Source organism: Panthera leo, chromosome A2 (assembly GCF_018350215.1).
Source record: "Panthera leo isolate Ple1 chromosome A2, P.leo_Ple1_pat1.1, whole genome shotgun sequence".
Classification (NCBI taxonomy): domain Eukaryota; kingdom Metazoa; phylum Chordata; class Mammalia; order Carnivora; family Felidae; genus Panthera; species Panthera leo.
The window spans coordinates 125,043,324-125,067,386 of record NC_056680.1 but is presented as its reverse complement, the minus strand read 5'-3'; the positions used below and the strand labels follow the sequence as shown (position 1 = coordinate 125,067,386).

Sequence of the window (24,063 nt, the reverse complement as noted above, 5' to 3'; positions counted from 1 at the left end):
TATATACTCCACTCATCAAATTATGTTAAAAAGTCATCCCCCAAAGAAGCTGTCCCATATTGAAAAAAATTCAAAGGAAATAAAAAAGTGTATTAGCAGTTAGAGGGAAAACATGAGGCTTGTAACTAGCATGCTCATCTATCACAAACCAACTCTAATAGCCCTGGAAGCACGGAATATCATACATGCTAAACTCTACCTTTGACAGTCCAGATCTGGGGCTCTGGATTTGTATTTATCCACACTTAACTCAGAGTACAATCTTTCAAAATTCTTGTAGCTTCCAAAAATATTTAATAATATATAAAATATATGACTACTTTATAAAACCTCAGAAACTCTTCATTGGTCAGGTACATGTATTTCATTATTCCAAGGTAATTATTTGCTTATATAATGCCATTAATTAATACATCACTTTTAGGTCTAGACTAGTACTTAGGAAATGACTATAAATTAAAAATACAGGGGCACCTGAGTGGCCCAGTCAGGTAAGCATCTGACTTCAGTTCAGGTCATGATCTCATGATCTGTGAGTTCAAGCCCCACATAGGACTTGGTGCTGATAGCTCAGAGCCTGGAGCCTGCTTCAGATTCTGTGTTTCCCTCTTCTCTCTGCCCCTCCTCTGCTCAAGCTCTTTCCCTCTCAAAAATAAATAAATAGACATTTAAAAATAAATAAATAAATAAATAAAAATACAGAAAATTATGTTGGTATAGGTTTTGGTTGTTTTTTATAAAAGACCAAAAAAACCCCATATTTTTGTCTGGCTCTTAAACAAAGACTATACAAAAACAGTGCTTAGGAACAAGTCCTCTCCATTCTCATTACATATTTTTTAAGGAGGAAAATTACACAATATAAAACCAGTTAACTGAAAACTGAAGACAGATTATAAGACAGAGATTATGCTATTCATCTCTCTATTCAACAAAGTTAATTGCAAAGTTGAATTCAAGACTGAATAATCTCCCTATTCATTTTGTAAGCCAGCTACTTAAGAACACTGATTTTTTTTTTATCTTTTCAGTGAATATTTCAATGGCTTTAAGGCCTGAAACATTTTAGTATATGTATGTGAATAAACCTACCTTTATCTTTTTAACAAGCTTATTTTCTTCTTCATCATCTGTTTCTGGAAATTCATATATTTTAATTTTATGTTCTTGGATTTCTTTCATTATCTAAAATGAGCAAAAGAACACCACACATAATTAGTACATTAGCTTTATTCGTATTATATTCTTTTAAAATTCCTGATTCCTCAGCTCTAATTCCTTTACTATTTTTCAATGATGCAAAACTATAATCTAAAATCAAAGGACTATACTGATCTTTTTTTTAAAAACTATTAAGTTCATATATAAATACCATTCTCCAAAATCCAATTACTTAATAAGTTAATGGTTATAATACCAAAAGAGATCTAAAAATGATTTAAGATTCCAGAAAGGGCTTTCTCTAGTTGATTTCTATATAATGGTTTTACATCATTTACTCACAATGACTGAGATTCTTTCTCTAAATAGAACTCTCACCAACTATTTTATTCAGATGAATCAACATAACTTAAACTCACCTAAAATTTTAGTAAAATTAGTAAGTGAAACTAAGTACAGCACTGGCTCCAGGAGAAAAAATTTGCACACTGATCAGAAAATATCCTTGCATGTACATTTGTGTACACAAAACCAAGGAGCAACAGATATAAAATGAAGCAAGTACACAAGGAGAAAACATGCCCCACAAGCTAAGAAGCCAGCAAGTTAATAAAGAGAATGCAAAGACAATTTATTAACATCAGAAATGACCTACTTCAAACTAAATTATCTTTTCCCACATCACTCCAAATTTTAAACAAATCACAGATAACCAAATAATGTTCAACTACCTACCCTATTCAAACTCATAATAAACTGATGGTCAATATACCTAGAACTAGGTCCTTGCCTTTACTGGTATTTCAGCACTACTATCACTTGTAGGGATCCCCAGCAGCATAAAGGCACTCTAAACAAAATATGTTACATGGTTACTAAAGTAGGTAGAGGCAAAATGCCACAGAGAAAAACATGAGAATAAATGAAGTGTCAAATACATGGCTAAGAGAAAAAACGAAATACTAGGGGCCAGCTCTAAGAGCAGTGGTTCTTGGGGTGCCTGGGTGGCTCAGTCAGTTAAGTGACCAACTCCTGATTTCAGCTCAGGTCATTATCTCACAGTTGTAAGATCAAGCTCCACATCGGGCTCTGTGTTAGGTGCAGAGTCTACTTAAGATTCTCACTCATAGTCTCTTTCTCTCTCCCCCTGTCCCTCCCCTGCTTGCTTGTTCTCTCTCAAAAAACAAAAAAAAAAACAAAAAAAAAAAGCAGTGGTTACATATTAAAGATCCCAAATCTCCACCTTAATTTACAAAAATAATTGGTAAAGATACAGTCCAATAACTCATTCTTTTTTTAAAATTGTTTAATGTTTATTAATTTTTGAGAGAGAGAAACAGAGCATGAAAGGGGGATGAGCAGAGAGAGAAGGAGACACAGAATCTGAAGCAGGATCCAGGCTTTGAGCTGTCAGCACAGAGCCCAACTTGGGGCCTGAACCCACAAACCGTGAGATCATGACCTGAGCTTAAGTCCGGACACTTAACTGACTGAGCCACTCAGGTGCCACTCCAATAACTCATTCTAAAAAAGTTCTCCATAAACTCCAAGAGAGTGCGTGGTCCCACAACCATTTTCTGGGATAATCTGACACCAGCCACAGAATGGCAAGACCCTCCCCAAGAGGATCTGTGCAGGTCGATGCCAGGCAAATCTCTAGGATTTGAATTTTGAAACCAAGCCTTGCACCTGAGATAAAACACACGAGTGCTGTGCTGCCTGGCAGGCAGATGGCTTAGACTCAAAACAGGATGAAGGCAGGGATCTGACAGAAGCTGGGGAAACAGTAAGGATGACCGTTTGCTCTTCTGTGAGGGCTTCCTGAGGAGTGGCAGGTGCGAGATTCCCAGCCCTAGGGATGGAGAGTGGGGCAACACCATTCTCCACCACACCCCCCCATCAACACTGACAACTTCATTGAGAAAAACAGCCGCTTACACCAAACCCTGTTCCCCTGTGCCCTGGATGGCAACTCTACCATGGCAAATCCGCCTGAGAGTCAATGCAGCAGGCCGCTCCCCCAAAAGACCAGCACAAAACCCATGCATGCACCAAATCTACTGATCATAGAATGCTGCAAAGCTTCAGCTCTAGGGGAAATAGGATACAGTTTCCTTTTTTGGTGGGGGATCTTTTCATAATACAGCCATTACTCTCAGACCAGGAATACAACAGGCTTTCCTAACAACCACACAAAAAGAAACAGTGACCTAGACAAAATGACAAGATGGAGGAACTCACCCCAAAAGAAAGAGGAAAAAGTCCCAGCCAGAGATTTAATCAATAAAGATACAGGTAAGATGACTGAACCAGAATTTAAAACAATAATCATAACTATACTAGCTGGACTCGAGAAAAGCATAGAAGATACTAGAGAATCCCTTACTACACAGATAAAAGAACTAAAAACTAGTCAGGCTAAAATAAAAAATGCTATAACTGAGATGCAAAACTAAATGGATGCAATTGACGAGGATGGACGAAAAGGGAGAACAAATCCGTGATATGTAAAATAAAATTATAGAAAATAATGAAGCTGAAAAGAAAAGGGAAAGGTATTAAATCATGAAGGCAGACTTAGGGAACTCAGTGACTCCTTACAGTGCAATATTATTAACATCACAGGAGTCCCAGAAGAAGAGAAATAAAAGGGGGCATAAGGTTTATTTGAGCAAATTATAGCTGAAAACTTCCCTAATCTGGGAAAGGACAAAGACATCAAAACCCAAGAAACACAGAGAACTCCCATTAAATTCAACAAAAGATGTGTCATAGTCATCAAGATGTGTCATAGTCAAATTAACAAAATACACAAAGAATCCTGAAGGCAGCAAGGGGGAACAAAAAGTCCTTATCCTACAAGGGAAGACAGATCAAGTTCACAGCAGATCTGTCCACAGGAACTTAGCAGGCTAGAAGGGAATGGCATGATATATTCAACGTGCTGAATGGGAAAAATACGCAACCAAGAATATTTTATCCAGCAAGGCTGTCATTCATAATAGAAGGAGAGATAAAGAGTTTCCCAGACAAAAACTAAAGCAGTTTATGACCACTAAACCAGCCCTGCAGGAAATATTAAAGGGGACTCTTTGGGGGGGGGAGGGGCAGGAGAGGGGAGACCAAAAGCAACAATGGCTAGAAAGGAATAGAGAACATCACCAGAAACACCAACTTTATAGGTAACACAATGGCACTACTTTCAGATCTATCAATAATCACTCTGAATGTAAATGGACCACATGATTCAATCAAAAGACATCTGGTATCAGAATAGATTAAAAAAACAAAAACAAACACAAGACCCATCTATATGCTGCCTACAAGAGACTCCTTCTAGACCTAAAGACACCCGCAGAAGGAAAGTGAAGGGATGAAGAACCATCTATCATGCTGATGCCAAAAGAAAGCCAGAATAGCATACTTTATAACAGGTAAACTAGATTTTAAACTAAAGACTGTAACAAGAGATGAGGAAGGGCATTATACCATAATTAAGGGGTCTATCCATCAAGAAGAAATCTAACAATTATAAATATGCATGTCCCCAACTTGGAAGCACCCAAATACATAAATCAATTAATAACAAATGTAAAGGAACTCATTGATAATAACAACAGTAGGGGACTTGACCACCCCACTTACAACAATGGACAGATCATCTAAGCAGAAAACCAACAAGGAAACAATGGCTCTGAATGACACACTGGAACTGAGGGACTTAACAGATATATTCAGAACATTTCATCCTAAAGCAGTAGATTATACATTCTTTTTGAGTACACATGGAACTTTCTCCAGAACCGATCACATACTGAGTCACAAATCAGCCCTCGACAAGTACAAAAAGACTGAGATCATACCATCCGTGGTTTTAGACCACAATGCTATAGAACTTAAAGTTACCCACCGCCAAAAAAAAAAAAAAAAAAAAAAAAATTGGAAAGACCACAAATACACAGAGGTTAGAGAACATCCTACTAAAGAACAAATGGGTTAACCAGGAAACTAAAGAAGGAATTTTTAAAAAATACATGGAAGCAAAAGAAAATGAAAACCCAATAGTACAAATCCTTTGGGATGCAGCAAGGGCGGTCCTAAGAGGGAAGTATATTGTAATCCAGGTCTACCTCAAAAAAACAAGAAAAGCCTCAAATACACAACATAATCTTACATCTAAAGGAGCCAGAAATGGAACAGCAAATAAAGTCTAAAGGCAGCAGAAGAAAGGAAATAATAAAGATCAGAGCAGAAATAAATGACAGAGAAACAAACAAACAAACTGAAAACAATAGAACAGATCGATAAAACTAAGAGTTGTTTCTTTGAAAGAATTAGTAAAATTGATAAAACCCTAGCCAGACTTATCAAAAAGAGGAAAAAAAACCCAAATAAATAAAATCACAAATAAAAGAGGAGAGATCACAACCAACAATTAGTATTTGAACTTAGAAAAAAGCACATTAAAAAATAAAAATGGTAGTGAATAAATGTAAAGTAAATAAACATATACTTCTAGTAGAAATACCAAATATAATAAAAATGAACTAAAACATTCCCAGAGTGTACAGATTTAGCACAACTTCAAAGCAAATCTCAACAGATTTTTGTTTTTGTAGCAGGTTGCAAGGTATTCTAAAATTCATATAGAAAAAAGTGAAAAAACAAAGGGGACTTTAAAGAAAGAGATAGTAACTCTATGACCTATTTTTAAGTATTATACAAAGTAGCTGCAGTTTAAAAAATATAGCTTGGCTTAAAATAAAAAATAGGCTCCTGGTATAGGAGCACAGTTCCAGAAATTCACCCTATATTTCATAAAATGTTATAATAAACCAAACACACTAAGGAAAAAGTAAACCCCTGCTTTACAAAGTGTTCATCCCTTCTGGAAAATTAAATTAAAAGTTAAAGAAATGATTAAGTGCCACTTAATTCCAAAAAAGCTTTAAAAACAACAACATTGGTAAGGCATTGAAACAAATATACCCATTATGAAAAAAAAAATCTGTTTCACTGGGGGGAAAGCACCATGACAAAATGGGGGAAAAAAAGAACTATAAAGTAATCATACCCTTCCGAAAAGTAATCCTCTTCCTGGAAATTTAGTCTAAAAAAATAATCCTAAAGGGTGTGGAGCAGAGTTGTGGAGGAGGTTGTAACAGAAACACCTAAAATATTTAAGTCGACAAAGGATAAGGGCACTGTGATAATGGATAATAGCTTTGCGGAGAAAACTAAGGCAAGAAATTTTAAATAGTTACTTTTAATACAGTATAAATAAATATATAATAAAGTAGCAAGAGGAATACATTGTAACACATTATACTGAAAATACAAAAACTGCAAATGACATGAATGGTATGAGAAATTCAAGAGTTCAAGCTTCTTTTGCTCACCTGTTTTTTAAACTGTTGGCACTCCTCTGGAGTGAGTGTGTCTGCTTTGGCAATAAGTGGAATGATGTTCACTTTTTCATGCAAACGCTTCATAAACTCAATGTCCAATGGTTTAAGTCTGAAAGACACAATATTTAATATGACTGAATTATCAATTTGTGAGAAGAAATCATTCACATCCCCAGTGCTAAATTAAATACACTGGAACGACTTTACTTACCAGAAACACTCTCTGATGATGTACTGGGCCAGCAACAGTTAGGCCAGGTAGAACAGGACCTCACTAAGCACTGAAGTGGTTAAGAAGGCTTTGACTCCTGCCCTTGAATACAATGGTCATAGGGTTTGGGCTCTACAGAGGAATTAGGAAAACCAGAAATGCTCCTAACAGGTTTTCCTAAAATAGCCTCTATACATACTACTCAAAATTTGGGAAATGTTTTTTTTCAATAAAAAGGATTGTCCTTTTTGAATCCCATATTGCATTCTTGCTTCCAACTTTATTTCTCAGATAAAAGGCTCAAAAGGGAATCATCTTCATCATCCCTTTTTACCCACTGCAATCTGGCTGCTGCCTCCACTTGGCTGTTATACTTCCAAGAAGGTCACGAAATAGGGCGCTTGGGTGGCTCAGTCAGTTAAGCATCCGACTTCAGCCCAGGTCTGATCTCACCATTCCTGAGTTCGAGTCCCCCAATGGGCTCTGTGCTTACAGCTCAGAGCCTGGAGCCTGCTGCAGATTCTGTGTTTCCTGCTCTGACCCTCCCCTACTCACACTCTGTCTCTCTCTCTCAAAAATGTAAACATTTAAAAACTAATAAAAAAAGGGGGGGGGTCATGAAATACTTTCATGCTGCTAATATAATTAGCATCAATAACTCCTAAACATTGTGGTGTTTACTATTATTTTTTAAATTTACCCATTATGCAGCATTTGACATTACCCTCTCACAAGCTACTCCCTAAGGGTACTTTTAAGGATCTTCTCTGTAAGCTAGTCTCTTAAGTGTTGTATTCCTCAGAATACTCTACTAGGTCCTCTTCTCTCTTTACATTCTGTATGCTTATCATCAACCACCGTGACTTCTAACATCTTCTATAGATCTCAAATCTTCACACCCAGCCCCGATCTCACTTGTATGATCCAGTTTGTATTTACCCAGTGGAAATACCACCTAGACACCCCATTGAGGCTCCTCGAAATCAAAAGCTCATCTGAAGCCCCAAATTTTCTCTCCTCTTCTGTGCTATTTTTGAGAATGGTACTACAATCCATCCAATTACTCCTGGCTGAAATCCAGGATTCCTCCCTCCTCTAATTCTCACTCCCAAAGATTCCCCAAGATCTGCTGAACAAATAAATATATTACTTTGGGTCAGGCCATGAAGACCTTTGGTATGGGCTACTATATTAGAATACATCCGGTTTCCCTCCAAACCATGCACACTGCAGTCAGAAAGGTCTTTCTAAACTCCAAATCTGAATGAGTCATTTCTCTGACTGAAAACCTTACTAAAGGCCAGATTCCTTGGCTAGCATGGCCTACAAGGCCTGTGAAGACATAGCCTCTCAGGCTGTTCTCATCGCTTAGCATCTGGTAGCATCTTTTGCCACCTCCTGCTTGTAATTCTCCTTTTTGAACTACCCATGACTTCTTGAAAGAACCATACTTTGATCACTGGTCATTGGCTACTGCCTCTGACTGAAACACTCTCCATTCCCATCCCCTTTTCTACTTGGCTTGCCTAATCCCTATTCCTATAGGTCCTTTAGGACTTGGCTTACAATTCTCATTTCCTCTGGGAATCCATCTCCAACCTAACACCTAGTCATCTTCTAAGTGATCACAACACTTAATTTGCCAATTACATATATTTGTTTTCCCCATCTTCTCATTAGAAGATCCTTAAGAGCAAGACCTTTGTCTCATTCATCTGTATCTCCAACACCCAGTACAGTGTCACTTGAGAAGCTGTCCAAATATCTGTTGACCAAAAAAGTAAGTTCCTGTGATTTTCTTTATGTTTTCAAATAACTCTAAATGAAAACCCAAGAAATTCCTCACATCTAGACTACAGATTAAAAATTAATATTCCATAAAAATAAATGAAGATGATGGGAGTATTCTGCTTAGAAATATCATTCTAAATTGGTATTCCTTAACCTATAAACCATGACAAAAATCGAATAAAGATCTAGTTTCATTATGAATTTTACTAACATTATAAAGAGAAAGTCCTTGTTAGAGTTCTCTTAGAGTACTATAGTTACATGTAGGTCACATGTGTGTGTGCGTGCGTGCATGTGTGTGTGTGTTTATAAATATATAAAGTTGGGAGGAACAGGGGCCCAGAGACTAAAGAGGTATTCCTTTTTACTAACAAGTAATAAACGATACTATACCTCTTTGTGGTAGTGACACTGACTGACAGAAAGACAGGGCTATGAAGTAGGAAGGCAGATACGGAGAAGACAACTACCTTCTATTCTAATTCTCCTTATCCTGAATCCTTTGAAATGTGATACTGGCATTCAGAGAATAGGGAACACCACAGAAAAGAGACTGTCGCTGGAATAACACTGTATTATCTATAAATAGCATTCTTATTCACAAAGGCTAACTGAAAGAACCTATCCAACTCCAAAAAATCTTAAATTTTGCTTCTTTTCATCAGTCATAACACACAACACTAAATATAAAAGCCATGGCCCAATCAATCTCAGATCTATAAATTTTTATGGTTCACTTTCCAGATTATACTCATAACAAATTTAAATTATCGTGAATACCACCTCCTTAAACCAGAAACAAAAGAATTCAGTTACTCTGAAATTTTAATACATCTTAAGAACATTTAATACAAAATATTAAAATCAAAATCTAAGTTAACAAGGCTTTACACTTAACAGTGAAACAGCACTTGCTGAATATTTATAATCTCAACTTTTAAAGAGAAAGACACTAAAAAACAACCATGACAAGGAAATTGGTAAAGTCAACTTCTTAAATATAAAACAAGGACGAAGAACATTTAAATCAGTTTAAAAATTAAACTTTAGAAAAAAAAAGGTAAAATCTTTATAAAAGCCCCGATAAAACCCTTCTGCCCTTTTAAATTAGAATACAAATTTCAGAAGCTTACAAAATATCAACAGCAGAAAACATTTAGTTTACATGTAGATTACATTCTGGGTGAAATTTTTCCTCTGTCCATTTAGTTTTATTTCAGGTCATCTTTTCCAAGAAATTTAGTTTTTAAATGTTGTTTTTAAACAATGGAAAGTCCTTTATAGAATTTCTAGAAGATAAACCCATATTAGAGGGGGAAAACTATTTAACCTCAAAGCCTATAGCAAAATAAATAAAATGACTACAGGGCAAATGACAAATATTTAATATACACATACATATATTTCTTAGGGAAAAAAAACCTTCCATATAAAACTCACTGAATGAAACTGATTTTTTTAAGTGGCAATCAATATTCAAAAGGGTAAAAATACCATTTTAAAATTCAAGTTCCAAGTCAGTTTTTAAACTTAATAGCAACTACCAGTCGTTTAGTGACGATACTTGGTGGGGTGAGGTGGGGAACAATGAAAATACAATGTTGAACCGATTTATAATTACTCCACAACAGGACCTCTCCAAAAAGGACTACCCAGATAAGACAGAAAGGCCCTGATTCATCTCTCAGACTGCCTACAATTTTAGTCTGTAGTGAGCAGATCAGGAATTCTCTACATAAAATTCAGTGTTTTATTCTTTAACTTAATACACAGTAGTACCTATCAATGGGCAAAACTTTGTTCCATGTCTAAAAATAGTTAAGATGAGAAACTATTCAAAAGCACATTTTTACACCTAGAAAATAAAAATTTTGAACTCCCATCCCTTGTGACAAATATGAAATGGCCCAAAGCTGCCACACATTGTTTGAATCATTAAAAAAAAAAAATTTTTTTAAATCTCATTTCCCATGCAATTTTAAGAAATGTACTTTCCCCCAGAGATAGAAGGAATGTGGTTTCATGAGAATTACTAAATCTTGGAGAGAGTCCAAAAGATCTAAAATAATAAAACTGGATATAAACTGACAAATTTCTACTGACTAAACTGCAGATTAAAAAAATGAAAATAAATAAATAAATTGCAGGTTAAGATTTTACTCTGTTGTCTTCTAGCAAAAAGCCCTAGCAAGTTAACTAGAATGAATAAAAAATAAATTAATTAATACATATATCAGGAAGAAGTTAGCAAGTACTCAAGAAAGGCTATACAGGGTGTTAGTTTTTACAAAAATTTTTTGAACGCTCATTTATTTTTGAGAGACAGAGAGACATAGTGTGAACAGGGGAGGGGTTAGAGAGAGAGGGAGACACAGAATCTGAAGCAGGCTCCAGACTCTGAGCTGCAGCACAGAGCTCAATGGGGGCTTGAACTCACAAACCGCGAGATCATGACCTGAGCCGAAGCTGGATGCTTAACTGACTGAACCACCCAGGTGCCCGTGTGTTATGTTTTTGAGATTTTTTTTTTAAGCCTTTTAAGTTGATGAATCAATTTTATACAATATGTAAACCTCAAAGAACACTATAGAAGAATATTAGAAATAAAAAAAAGAAACATTTGTCACTATAATCTGACAGTGCAAAAATGGTAAACTACATAATTCAGACTTGTTGCTCAACCACGATAGTGATAATGGGCATTATTAGCCTTTCTAGGAAAAAGATCGAGAAAGAAGCAGAAAAGGGAAGACAGTGGCTGAGCTATACAGAGTCCTCTATCTAAAGAAAAAGATTGAAGAAGAGTAATTACAAACATCTGCAGTTGACAGTGACATATATATCTACTCAGATGACAGAGGAAGTACAAACAATAAAAAAAGAAATACAAGCTAGCCATAATAACAAAAATAATCAGATCAGATGAATATAAGACACTTACACCTTAACTCCTAATAAGTAGAAGAGTAGCACTGATGATATGAAACTTAAACAATATGATTGTGATAGCTAAGGTGAAACACAAGCCAAAGAAATTTAGTGAAGAAAGAAATGGCACACTAAGAACTTTGGTACTTAACCTTTCTTGTAACCTTTTCTATCAGATTCATAGTAAAAACATCTTTGCATCTTTGAAGTTTCTTAAAATTTGTGTAAGCTAATTTTTATAGCTGTTTCCCCTTATTTGGTAGTTCAATTTGTGGTAGAGTGGTCAAAAGGAAGCTAAATTAGCCACATTGAAACATTAAACCATAATGGAAGCACTGCTCCTTATGAACAGGTTAAAAAAAAAAAAAAAAAAAGCCTACGCATGAAGGTTACTATTAACTTATCTAGGACTTACAACGTGTTTTTTATAAGCCATTTTTGTATAGAATTTGGGATTTTACAACTGATATATTTAAATGTACTCCACAGAGATATGGATAACTAAAATATATCCCCAAAGTTCAGTCATAATAAACAACAGCAGATTATCAGAAGTATCAAGGTACTGACCCATGTCCTGAAGGAGCAATGAAGTATAAACAACACTGCACCCTGTTATCAGGCATCTGACGTCTGTTCACTCGAGATTCTGCATTTAGGTAGTCCTCAAATTTACTATCAATGTAGTCAATAACAGGCTGCCAGCTATAAAAAGCAGATAAATAAAATAATTAAGTTGCAATTCTACATATGAAGGTACAACTGAGGACTGCTACAGTAATCAATATTTTTAAATAGGCAAAACCAATCAAACCAGTGGAAGATATCTCAAATTATTCTACATATACTGATTCAAAAACAGGTAGTTATTACCTTGGATAAATCTTGATTCACTATTTCTGAACTTTCCAAATGGAAAAAAATTAATTATTTAGCGTCAAAACACAACCAAATTATGTTATCTGCATTAAGTACATAGGTTTTTATTTCAAATTAAAAGATTAAGTTATACAAAAACTTCATGATGAACTTATTTGTTTTAAAAGTTAACAGAAATTTACTTCAAAAACAAAGAAAAATATTGTTTATAATATACTATTTCTAAATAGAATGCCATGGATGTTTTCTTAACTTAAGACTTATGGAGAAATGGAACATTTAAAATCAGATTTAAATTAGGATGGGATAGAAAATAATATATACAATAAGTGGATAAAATTATAGAAGAAAATGAAGTTTTAACTTCCTTATAATGAGAATTCTTGTATCCATGTTGCTTTAGAATTTGTCTTCAAAATAATTCTATGATAGGTATTACCTCCATTTTATAGAAAAGGAAATCAGTTCAAAGAAGTTAAGTAACATTGTCAAGTAAGTGGCAAAGCTGGTGTGAGAACTCAAGTCATATCACTAAAAAGTTCAGTGACCTCTGCTAAGATGAGAAGTTTAAAAATCTTAAGCAGAAAAAGTCTAACCACCGATACCCAAAATGCAATCAATATAAAGCAGTGATGACAAACCCTTCTTACCAATTACTATTATCCACTGCATCTCCAAATCCTGGGGTATCAACTATTGTGAGCAGCAACTGAACACCACCTTCTTTGATTAAAACTTTGGACTGTTCCACCTGTAAGAATTATTGGCACAGATATTAATACCATATATTACACCTGTGGTTTCCTACAAGGTAAGAAGCAGGGAGATGAGCATTAATCAAAACCAACTGGGAAATTTTCTGCAAACTAAATCTACCCACATTTTCTTTAAAATCAATTATTGTGGATATGAGAAATCCTGGTTACTTGAAAGAAAGGCACATATGTAAGTAGTGGGTTTATGGCTTATAGTTGACATAAAGAAGGAAAATGGGAACTGATAAAATAGTAATAGTCACTAAAGCCATACAATGCCTATATGATCTAATGTGTGTCTAACAACACAAATAAACAATATGCTTAAATGATTCAGTAATTCATAGAAATGAAATGCAATTAACCAAACAAGTACATCTAATCTACCACTTACAGTAAATGCTTTTCTGAACTATTTCCATCTAGTTTGGTCCAAACCAATTACTCAAGTGAACTTATTACATTCCCAAATCTTTCTCAGTATGGCCATAATTATTTACACTTGTGTTTATGTTATGGCTAAGATCCAACTCTCTTCTCAAATGTTATATTTCACATTTATGCCTAAGTGATCAGCAAAGGTCCAGGCACTGAAAAAAAACAAAAAATCCTACTACCTCTGATTAAAATCTTTGGTTCTCTTTACAATTTGTAAGAATGTTCTATTTGAGAAAGGGTATTAGACTTGAACAATAACAACAATTCCTCCTACAATCTAAGATTTTCTGTAACCCCAAACTCTGCATCAGAACATGTAAGTCATTCATCTTGGGCATATGCTGCTGCTAGATAAAGTAAACATGGATTTAAACAGAAAAGGGGAATAATGACCCCAGAAAAACACAGGCTTTCATCTGATGCACACTTTTATTATTTTTTTAAATTTAATTTTATTTATCTTTTTAGAGAGAGAGAAAGCATGCACATACACAAGTGGGGGAGAGGGGGAGTGAAGGGGGTGGGGGGGGGGAGAGAGAGAGAGAGAGAGAGAGAGAGAGAGAGAGAGAGAGAGAATATCTTAAGCAGGTTCCAAGCTCAGCACAGAGACCAACATAGAGCTCGATCCCACAGCCCTGAGATGATGAACTGAGCCAAAATCAAAAGTCGGACGCTCAACTGACTGAGCCACCCAGGCACCCCTCAATGTACATTTACATCAAGGGCTTACTAGGACTAGAGGCTCTAGGTACGCTGGTAGGCTAATTTAAGAGGGAAGAATTAGATTCAAACTTTAAGTATTAATTGCCATAAGACGGTATGAATTAAGTACTTCTAGACTTAAGGAAAAAATGTAATCATCAATATGTGTAAAGCAACTTCAACTATTTATGTCTGCTAACAGAGTATGGAAAGGAAAATTTCTAATTTCTAGGTAGAAAAAGTTGGGTGTACCTTTCAGGCTTACAGAAATGATGTCTTTCCATTCCCTTTTGACATGTTCTTACAGAGGCTGGCTGAGGTATGAAGAGACCAAGGAACTGAGACTAAGACTACTGAGTAGGAAAGTCTGTAGCAGCACTGTCCAACAGAACCTTCTGAGATGATGCAAATGTTCTGTACCCTCACTGTCCAATACATTAGATGCTTGCCCATGTGGCTACTTAGCCCCTGAAATGTGACTAGAGCAACTGAGGAGCTGAATGTTTATTTAATTTGAATTAGCTTAAATAGCCACATGTAGCTTAGTGACACTGGATTGGACAGTGCAGGTCGATAGCAATCAAGTTATTTTGTTAAAAAAAAATCATGTAAAAAAACTGTTAACACTGAAAACACTGCCTGAGATTTGGATATGCATGTCTATGGAGGAACTTCTAATCTTTTAGACAAATAAGAGGCAAAGGTCTTATCTTTTATACCAATGCTCTTTACTAAACTGCTTTAATCCTTGTATAACTATTGGTGAAAATTTTGAACATCCCAAATGTATTTATTTATCTACCAATATATACAATTGGTATTGTATATACAAGATACCAATATCTTGTATATTGGTATATATTGTATATTGGTATTGTATATACAAGATACCAATATCTTCCAATATATACAATTGGAAATCTGTTAATAAGTATTAACAGTATTAATTCTCTCTAGATTAAAAAAGTAAACATCAATAAATAGGGTTCTTAATGCTTTCTGACCATTTTCAGTACCAACAATGGATGTGCATTGCACAGGAGACCACTGTTTCATACCACATAGCTAGGATAATACCGGTAGTCTGATACCAGGTTACTCTTACGAGGAAGGCAAAATGAGGAAATAATCAGACTCATCAGTGTTAGAATATCAAAACTAAAAAAAAAAAAAAAAAAAAAAAAGATGTGTTATGTGGCTTAGAGTTCATATCTTATAAAAATATAAAATGGTTGTCCTCTAGTTAAAGGACAATCTAGTTATTTGTCATTATATAAATTTTTTTTTTAAAGGACAATCTGGTCAAATGCAACATCTTGATATATCTTGAATTGGCTTCCCTCTCCGTCATAAAAACAGGTTATTCATTAATGGTCACTGAAGCAGAACTACCCAAAGTAATCATACTACCCTTTACTTAATAATTCTTTTAAATGACATAGTACTATATATTAGAAATTGATGCAGGATATAATTGTTCTACATGAATCATCTCCCAATTTTACCCCAAACCACTTTTGGTTCCCTTGTTACTAAGCAAAGGCCATTTCTATCTTCAGTAATAGGTTGTATACTAATCACACACCATACCAGCTTAAATTTTAAGACCGTTGTTTCCTTTTTATTTTTATAATCAGTTTAACAACTTAATTGTTTATGGACGTAAGAAAAATTAAGATCTGTACTTTAAAGAGTCTGTTTATAAAAGCCACTTTTCTGGCCTATGAAATTCTTTGTATCCATACATGGTCAAATACAAAGAAGGCAACATATGGAAGAGATCCAGAAAACATAACTGTAAACTAGTGCCATTCACAGGATCTGACTGTATCCTATCATCTGGTTTTGCAAGTATCCTCATGGGATCCATGGAAAACAAATTAGTTCAAGTTCAGGAATTTCAAACTTTTCTTAAGAAATCTATTCCAAATGGCCATTTTCCCATGCACTTTACTTAAGCAGGTCACATAAGCATATTTTATGGCATCACTCAAAAGTTCTCTAACATTAAATGCATAATTTAATGCTGAAGGAAAGAATCAAGGGCATTTTCAATTATGTTTCTTTCTGAAAAATAAAACTAAAGCCCATTATATTGTTTATGTATAATTAATTTACTGAGGCCTCTTTTGGACTCCTAACTCCCAGAAATGTAAGGCACTCTTTTTTCTAATATTGTTCAGTTTTCCAATCTGAGGGGAAAAAAACAACAACAAACTCAAACCTTCAGTGTTTCCATAGCTTCATTTCTTTCATTTTTAAAAGACTGTTAAATAACTTAAGTTTTCTAACCAATGTTTAAGAGCTATTTGTTAAGGTAAATAAAAAGTGTTACTCAATTAACTGTATTAAATTTCAAGGAGAGGGTTAAAATTTTGTCAGGAGTTACCTCTATACCTAAACTTGCTCAGGAGGTGGCATTACAGCCAAAGCTCTGCAGAGACGTGGAACAAGAGACTTAAACAGCCTGAGATACTCCACTTACTCAAACACAAACACTACCTACTCTATTTAATGGCTGAGAAGATAAGTTATCATCTTAGATACTTCATCATGTTCCACAAGAAACTAAGAGGCAATGACCAACAGTAGAATAGTTATGCCTAAAGACTACTTCTCATCAAGACCCAAACCTAGTTTATTAATAAAGTTGATCCAAAGATTCGAATTCTGCCTGCTACACTAAATCACTACACCTCAATCCCCTGCACCTCTTTAAATTGAGAACTTAAATGTCTTGTCCTTTTCATTTTGAATTAGCAACCCCCCTCCTAAACCCTTTATTTCTTTTTCTTTTCCAGCCCAGATATCTTTGTTACACAAAATTTATGAACTTCAATTTGACAGGAATTTCCCTGCTATCCAATGATGCTTTTATGTGCTCACTAGTCCCATGCCTCTTTCATTTCCCAGAATGGCTCTTCTCTAGCTCTACATTACTATCTCTCCAACCACGCTCAGCAAAGTACCTCATCTCTAGATGAGACAAGAGCATCCTCAATTTGTGTGATGCAACAGTCTTTCCTTCTGTTCCGATGAATAGATCCCTTTCTTCCTGAGGCTCATTTCTCAATATATACCAGGGATGTGATCACTCCATTTCAGAGTCACGTTGACAACCATTTAGACTATTTCCAGTTTATTTTCAACCTCTCATCTCTTAGGGATTGATTCTCCATTGGATATAAACATTCTCAGGTCTTTTTCGGAAATAAAAACCAAACAACTCTCTCAGTACCCTACACTCAACCTCCAGGTATTCCCTCTTGTCCTTTTCTTCACAGCCATCCCATCTTCATGACCTCATTTACTATCCCTTTTCAATCCACTGCCATCTTGCCCTCCATTCCTACTACTTCACTAAAATCTACCTTGCCAAGGTAACCTCTATAACACATCACAGCAGCAATATTCTCACTAAATCATGTGATTGCGAGATCGTTAAGAAATTTGACCGTGTCCATCATCACTGTAGCCCCCAAACCTGGAGTAAGATATTCAAATGTCTGTCCCGTGAATACTTTAAAAAACTATCAATATTGGACCAACACCAACAAGAGAGTTTCCTAATTGGGCTTTATAAAAATGTCTCAAGGAGTCTATAAAATGTTATCCTAGAGATAGGATAGGATTCATTGCTTTCACCTGTCTTCACCTCTAAAATTTTTGTAGCCATTTAATTTGCAATAGTGATTTTCAGGACTTTCCAAACCAAGAAAAACAAGGGTTTTTTAAGTTTATTTGAGAGACAGTGTATGCACACACACTTGAGTGGGTTGAGGGGAGAGAGACAGAATGAGAATGAATGAATCCCAACCAGGCTCCACACTGTCAGCACAGAGCCTGACACATGGGGCTTGATCTCACAAATCGCAAGATCAGGACCTGAGCTCAAATTAAGAGTCAGATGCTTAACTGACTAAGCCACCCAGGCAGCCCAAGAAAAAAGTTTTAATTTTCTTAATGTTTATTTATTTTTGAGAGAGAGAGAGAGAGAGAGAGAGATTGATTGAGTGCGAGCAGGGGAGGAGCAGAGAAAGAGGGAGACACAGAATCTGAAGCAGTCTCCAGGCTCTGAGCTGTCAGCCCAGAGCCCGATGTGGAGCTCAAACTCACAAACCACAAGATCATGACCTGAGTGGAAGTAGCCACTTAACTGAATGAGCCACCCAGGCACCCCCCGCCCCAAGAAAAAAAATTTAAAGGGGACCAATATAAGGTTGCCAACTAAGAACTTAAAAAAAAAAAAAAAAATCTAACACTCTCATTTCACAAAGAAACTAGAACTGATTTAGTCCCAGAATAAAGGGCATCTTTTCCCTTGGAGATAGCTGGCAACCCTTCAACTGACTTGACATATGATCCAAAAATTTTCAAATATAACAATATTATAAAAGTTACTACTGTACATGCATCACTGTATGTAATATTTTTCTTAAAACTTTGTTAATCTAAGGACCTATATTTGAGATTGGAACATGAAGTGGAACAAGCGTTCAATTATTTCTATCACTTCATTTTAATCAGTCTATTAACAAAAAAATATATGAATAAAAATAGAAAATATGGTACTATTTCATTCAATGTGAAATATTCTGAAAGAACTAAGGATAAACAGTACCCTCTTTAAAATCTTCCCAGAAATACAGGATGAAATCAGTCTGTATCAGGCTAGAAAGACTACAGAGCACTCATTCTCAAAGCGTAGTATCCTGACTGGCAGCTGCATAGTCTGGAAACTTATTAGAAATATGAATTCTCTGAGTCCTGCCTCAAACCCACTAAAGAGCAAACTCTGGGGAGAGGGACTCAGTAAGCTGTTTTAGCAAGTCTTCCAGTGATGGACTCTCAAGTCTGGAAACCACTGGTATAAAGAACTCTGGAACTAGAGTGTTGGCTCACATTTGGAGCTGCAGAGCCAGAGTCCTGAGGCTCACGACAGCACACTGGGAATCAATCCCAAAGGACTTCTATTTAATACTGAAAACTTCATTCAAATCAGAACCTTTGATACAGAGGAAGCTCAGAACCATCTCTCTGTCCAATGTAGACAGCTTCTCCTTCATTCCAAGACTGCAAATGTGAAGGAATTTCTTATTAATGATACAAGTCTCTTATAAGTAAAAAATACTCAGGGAGGAGATTATGAGATCACGGTCTTTATTAAAATTTCACTCCCTATTTGGCTACATCACAGGATTTTTCTTTCTTTTTTTTTTTTGTTTTGTTTTGTTTTTTTTTGACAGTTGGAAGTGGTCCAGACAGCCTTCAGGTCAGGGAAATTGTAGACATTTGTTTTTTGAAACTCATGATTTTATGTTTCTTGGTCTTAAATGTCTGGACTGAGATGTAATACTTCTGACCAGTCTCCAATGAAAGATTTTATGAGCTTCCAAAGGAGATTATCTGCTACATTTCTGGACTTGGTGAAGAGTCATTCAACTGTAAAAGAAAACTATATTCTATTTTCTAAATCCACTGAATGACTCAAAACATGTTATGTTCTCTCCTGGGTAAGTGAAGAAAAGAGTTTAGAGGATCTTGAACTTGTTTCCAGTATATCAAGGAATACTTCCATGGTGCAGTCAGGAAAGGGTACTTCTCTGGGATTCTAGTGAGAATCCATCTAGTTCTCAGATGTTATAGGTCTTACTTTTGGTAAAAAGGAAATTCAATGGTAGTACACAGGACTTTGTTTTAAAATTCTTACTATAGATACTCTCAAGCCCTGATTACTCTTTTGTTTTCAGAGAGAGACAGAGAGAGAGTTGGGAAGATGTTCACAATAGAAGAGAACACTTTCAAAATGCTACCTTAAGAGAAGGTAAAGTGAGTTTAAACAGAATTATTTTGGAGACAGGCAAATGTAAACAGAATTCTAACAAAGCGCCTCTCCCACTGTCTTTAACAGATGCTGGCCTGAGATAAATTATCCTGAATGTATGAAATATAAGGGACAATTATCTAGATAAGAAACTCCTCCAAATCAAAGAGAAAAAGATAGGAAATATTAAGATGGTCAAAACACTTCAATGAAATCTGAACAGTTAATGAGTAGACATGTTCAATCTTATATGAAAGCAAATTAACTGAAATAAAATACCTTTATATTAATATGCACAGACACACAACAGAAAGGAGTCCCTAGGTCCACTAAAACAATGTACAAAAATATTCATATTGGTAAAAAAAAAAAAAAAAAAAACAAAGAAAGAAAACCCAAATGCTTACCTACAATAGAATATAATTTGAGATATATTCATACAATGGTATATTATACAACAATGAAAACTACAGTACACAACATGGACAAATACCACAGATACAGTCTTCAGTGAAAAAAATCAGACACAAAAGAGTATAGCATCTAAATGAAATTCAAGAACAGGCAAAATTAATCTATGGAAACAGAAGTCAGAAAGCTATTTATATTTGGGGTTTGGTGTAATGCTGAGAGGCACAAGGAAGTCTTCTGGGGTGCTAGAAATGTACTACAATATCTTAATCTAGGTGGTAATTACCTGGATATATGGATACATATACAAAAGTTCATCAAGCTTTAAGTTAAAATTTATGCCTTTTTGTGTAAAGCCACATATTAATTTAATAATTTTTAAAAATTCTACTCAAGAAAAAAATGAAAATAACCAACAAAACTTTAAAAAAAAATTGTCAAATTGGGGCGCCTGGGTGGGTCAGTTGGTTAAGCGTCTGCCTTCGGCTCGGGTCATGATCTCCTGGTTTGTGAGTTCGGGCCAGCGTCGGGCTCTGTGCGGACAGCTCAGAACCTGGAGCCTGTTTTGGATTCTGTGTCTCCCCCTCTCTCTGCCTCTCCTCCGCTCGCACTCTGTCTCTCTCTGTCTCTCTCTCTCAAAGATAAATAAACATTGAAAAAATTTTTTAAAAAACAATAAAATAACTGTCAAATTAAAAACCTCAAAAATTCTCAAATTTAAAATTATTTCACTTTTTCTAAATAGTGATTTATAAAACATCATGAACCAAGAAGAAAAGATTAACAAAACTTCAAAGATCCTGAAATTCAAAATATCCCAACTAAACACTAAGTCATATACATTTTTTAAATTGTTTGTTCAATCATTCATTAATACTGGATGCAGTTTTCAGATGCAGTTCTAAGAAATGAGCTTACAGTGCATAAGACGAAGTTGCTACCTTCACAGAACTTAATACATTTAGAGCCAAGGTAGGGCCCGGAAGGAGTTTATAGGGTGGCCAGACAAGACCTCACTGAAAAAGCAGCATTTATGCAGAGAATTGATGAAAATTAGGGAGCAAGCCATCAGGAAATCTCAGGGAAGAGCACTGAAGGCAGAGAAACAAGATATGGAAGAGCCCTGAGGTAGAAAGTAGGATTGGCCTGTTCAAAGAACAGCAAGGATGTTGGTTTAGTCAGAGCAGAATAAGCCACAAGTGGAAAAGTGCAGGAAATAGGTTACAGAGAGGGGTGAGGGCAAATCTTATAAGGTCCTCTAGATACTGTAAGGACTCCAGCCTTGCTCTGAAATGGAAAGCCACTGAAGAGTTTTGAACAGAGGTTCAAAAGGATCTGATTTACATTGTAAGAGAAGATTCTTACTGTTTTGTTAGAAGGATTGGGGCAGTGGCCGACGATCACAGTCAGAGAAGCGAATTAGGTTGTTATATCTAGGAAGAGAAATGATGGAGCCTGGATAGGAGTGGTACTAGGAAAGTGGTAGGATTGTGGATATATTGTGAAAGCAGAAGTAACAGGATTTATTGATGGACTGCATGTGGAAGGAGAGAGTAAAAAGGAGTTAAGGATGGCTCCAAGTTTTTGGTCTAAGCAATTGGTTTAGGGTAGACAATACCACATAGTCTGTCAGTATTTTTGATAAACTTGCTGATTTGTTTGGCAAATTTATTTTTGGCATAAGAACTTTTAGGGGAGAGATTGTGCTGAACTGACTGAGAACCAATTCTTAATATGAATCTTATTCCCCAGAGCTACTTTTTATCTTTTGGTATTATATTCTTTTCTGAAAGGCATTTTTTAAAAAAATTATAAAAGCATGCTCACTGCATAAAACTGAGAAGATATAATAAAAAGGAAAAAGAAAAAATATTCAGTCTTACAATAAGGAGAATCACTGATGACAGTTTGACAATGAATCCTATTTAATATCCATTTTGCAATATGTGGACCATTACAGAATAAGCACAGTCATAACTACATCACAAGCAATTTCTCACTATTTGAGCAAATACTTCACTACAGAGTATGACAAGCTAGATTTCTTTCTATGTGATGAATTTCTGAGATTGCAAATGCTGATACTTTCATCTGTTCAGACACTGGCAAAAATCACTGCATTATGAATCAAGCAAGCTAAAATACCGTTCTTCTCTCTTTATTAAACAAAGTAAAATAAAACATGGTAAGGCACAAAATTTTCATGAGTTGATTGGCTTTAATCAACCACCCACCAGTAGTTTATTGGAATTTCAAGCCTAAAATTTAAAGGGAAGTCAATACCCTCCGGCGTCCAGACTGCAAATTCAAACCTTACAAGTAACAGCAAACATTATGGGTGTACCATTTGAGATTTAAAACGTAAAAAACAAAAAATCCCTTCTCTTAAGTATCCCTTACCAGTTAGCATCAGATGAATCAGCCTTATAGCTTATAGAGGCATTTTCTATGTTATTTTAACTACTTTCATATATTAATAATTATGATGAAGAGAGGACTTCATTGATCAAATCATTTTTTTGAGAGGCAGAACACACACGTGAGCAGGGGAAGGGCAGAGAGAGAGGAACAGAGAGAATCTAAAGCAAGCTCCAGTCTCAGCACAGGGTCTAATGCGGGGCTCGATCCTACAACCCTGGGACCATGACCTGAGCCGAAATCACGAGTTGGATGCTCAACCGACTGAGCCACCCAGGTGCCCCTCTGATCAAATAATTTTGTCTAAATTGCCTAATTGGGAAAGCTATTTCCTTATGTAAGATTTTTAGAGAAAAAGGTGAAAAAATAAAAAACAAAAAAACACCTGACAATTTGCTGGATGAAACATTATTAAAAAGGGAGGCAGTAAAGGAAAGCTAACTGACCTGTTAAGAACTGGTTAACCTATGAAACCAGCATGTACTAAGTATCAGTAGTATAGGGACAGCATAGCTTGATAGGATACATACTAAACCAGACTGTTTAGATTTGTACCCTAGTTCTGTCACTCTAACTACGTGATCTCGGGGATATGGCCATATCCATACCTAAATTTCCACATTTATACAATGGGGGTAATACTACTACTTACCTGTTAAAGTCGTTGTAAGAATTAAATAAGTTAATGCACCTAAATTGCTTGGAATAGTACCTGGAAGACGTTAATGACTTACTAATGTGAACCTGGCATTACATAACACGCCAGAACTACAAAGAGGATTCAAAAAATTTCCTCACCAGCAGGAATTACCAAAAACACTACTGGCAGGTACATGAGCATTAAGATCCAACATATTTTAGACTAAATAGTCTTGAACTTAGGAATCTACACTGAGGGGCTCCTTTAACATTTCTACATACACAGTTTCTTTATCTTGAGTTTAAACACCTAAATTAAAAGTTTCTCTTCTTGCTCAGGGTTGAAATGGCCAACAGTAATCATCAAATAAATAATTTAGTGTCAAGTTTTCAGAACACATCTTTGTAAATAATGTGAAATTTCAAGCTCTAGGAAGGATACAGAAAAAAAATCTTGAAACAGAGAAAAACTGTAAAAAAAAAAAAAAAACAAAAAAA

At 35.5% G+C, this 24,063-nt stretch overlaps 1 protein-coding gene across 6 annotated transcripts in view; it reads right to left on the bottom strand.

Annotated features, from left to right (window-relative positions):
• SEPTIN7 (septin 7) overlaps positions 1 to 24,063 on the bottom strand; it is a 118,105-nt gene that overhangs the window by 24,532 nt on the left and 69,510 nt on the right. For all 6 annotated transcript variants that reach the window (XM_042921985.1, XM_042922003.1, XM_042921977.1 and 3 more), the window contains 4 exons: positions 13,029 to 13,129; positions 12,070 to 12,204; positions 6,561 to 6,678; positions 1,093 to 1,185 (listed from right to left, as the gene is read on the bottom strand). In XM_042921985.1, the coding sequence (XP_042777919.1) occupies positions 1,093 to 1,185; positions 6,561 to 6,678; positions 12,070 to 12,204; positions 13,029 to 13,129 (447 nt within the window). The remainder of the gene's footprint in view (positions 1 to 1,092; positions 1,186 to 6,560; positions 6,679 to 12,069; positions 12,205 to 13,028; positions 13,130 to 24,063) is intronic.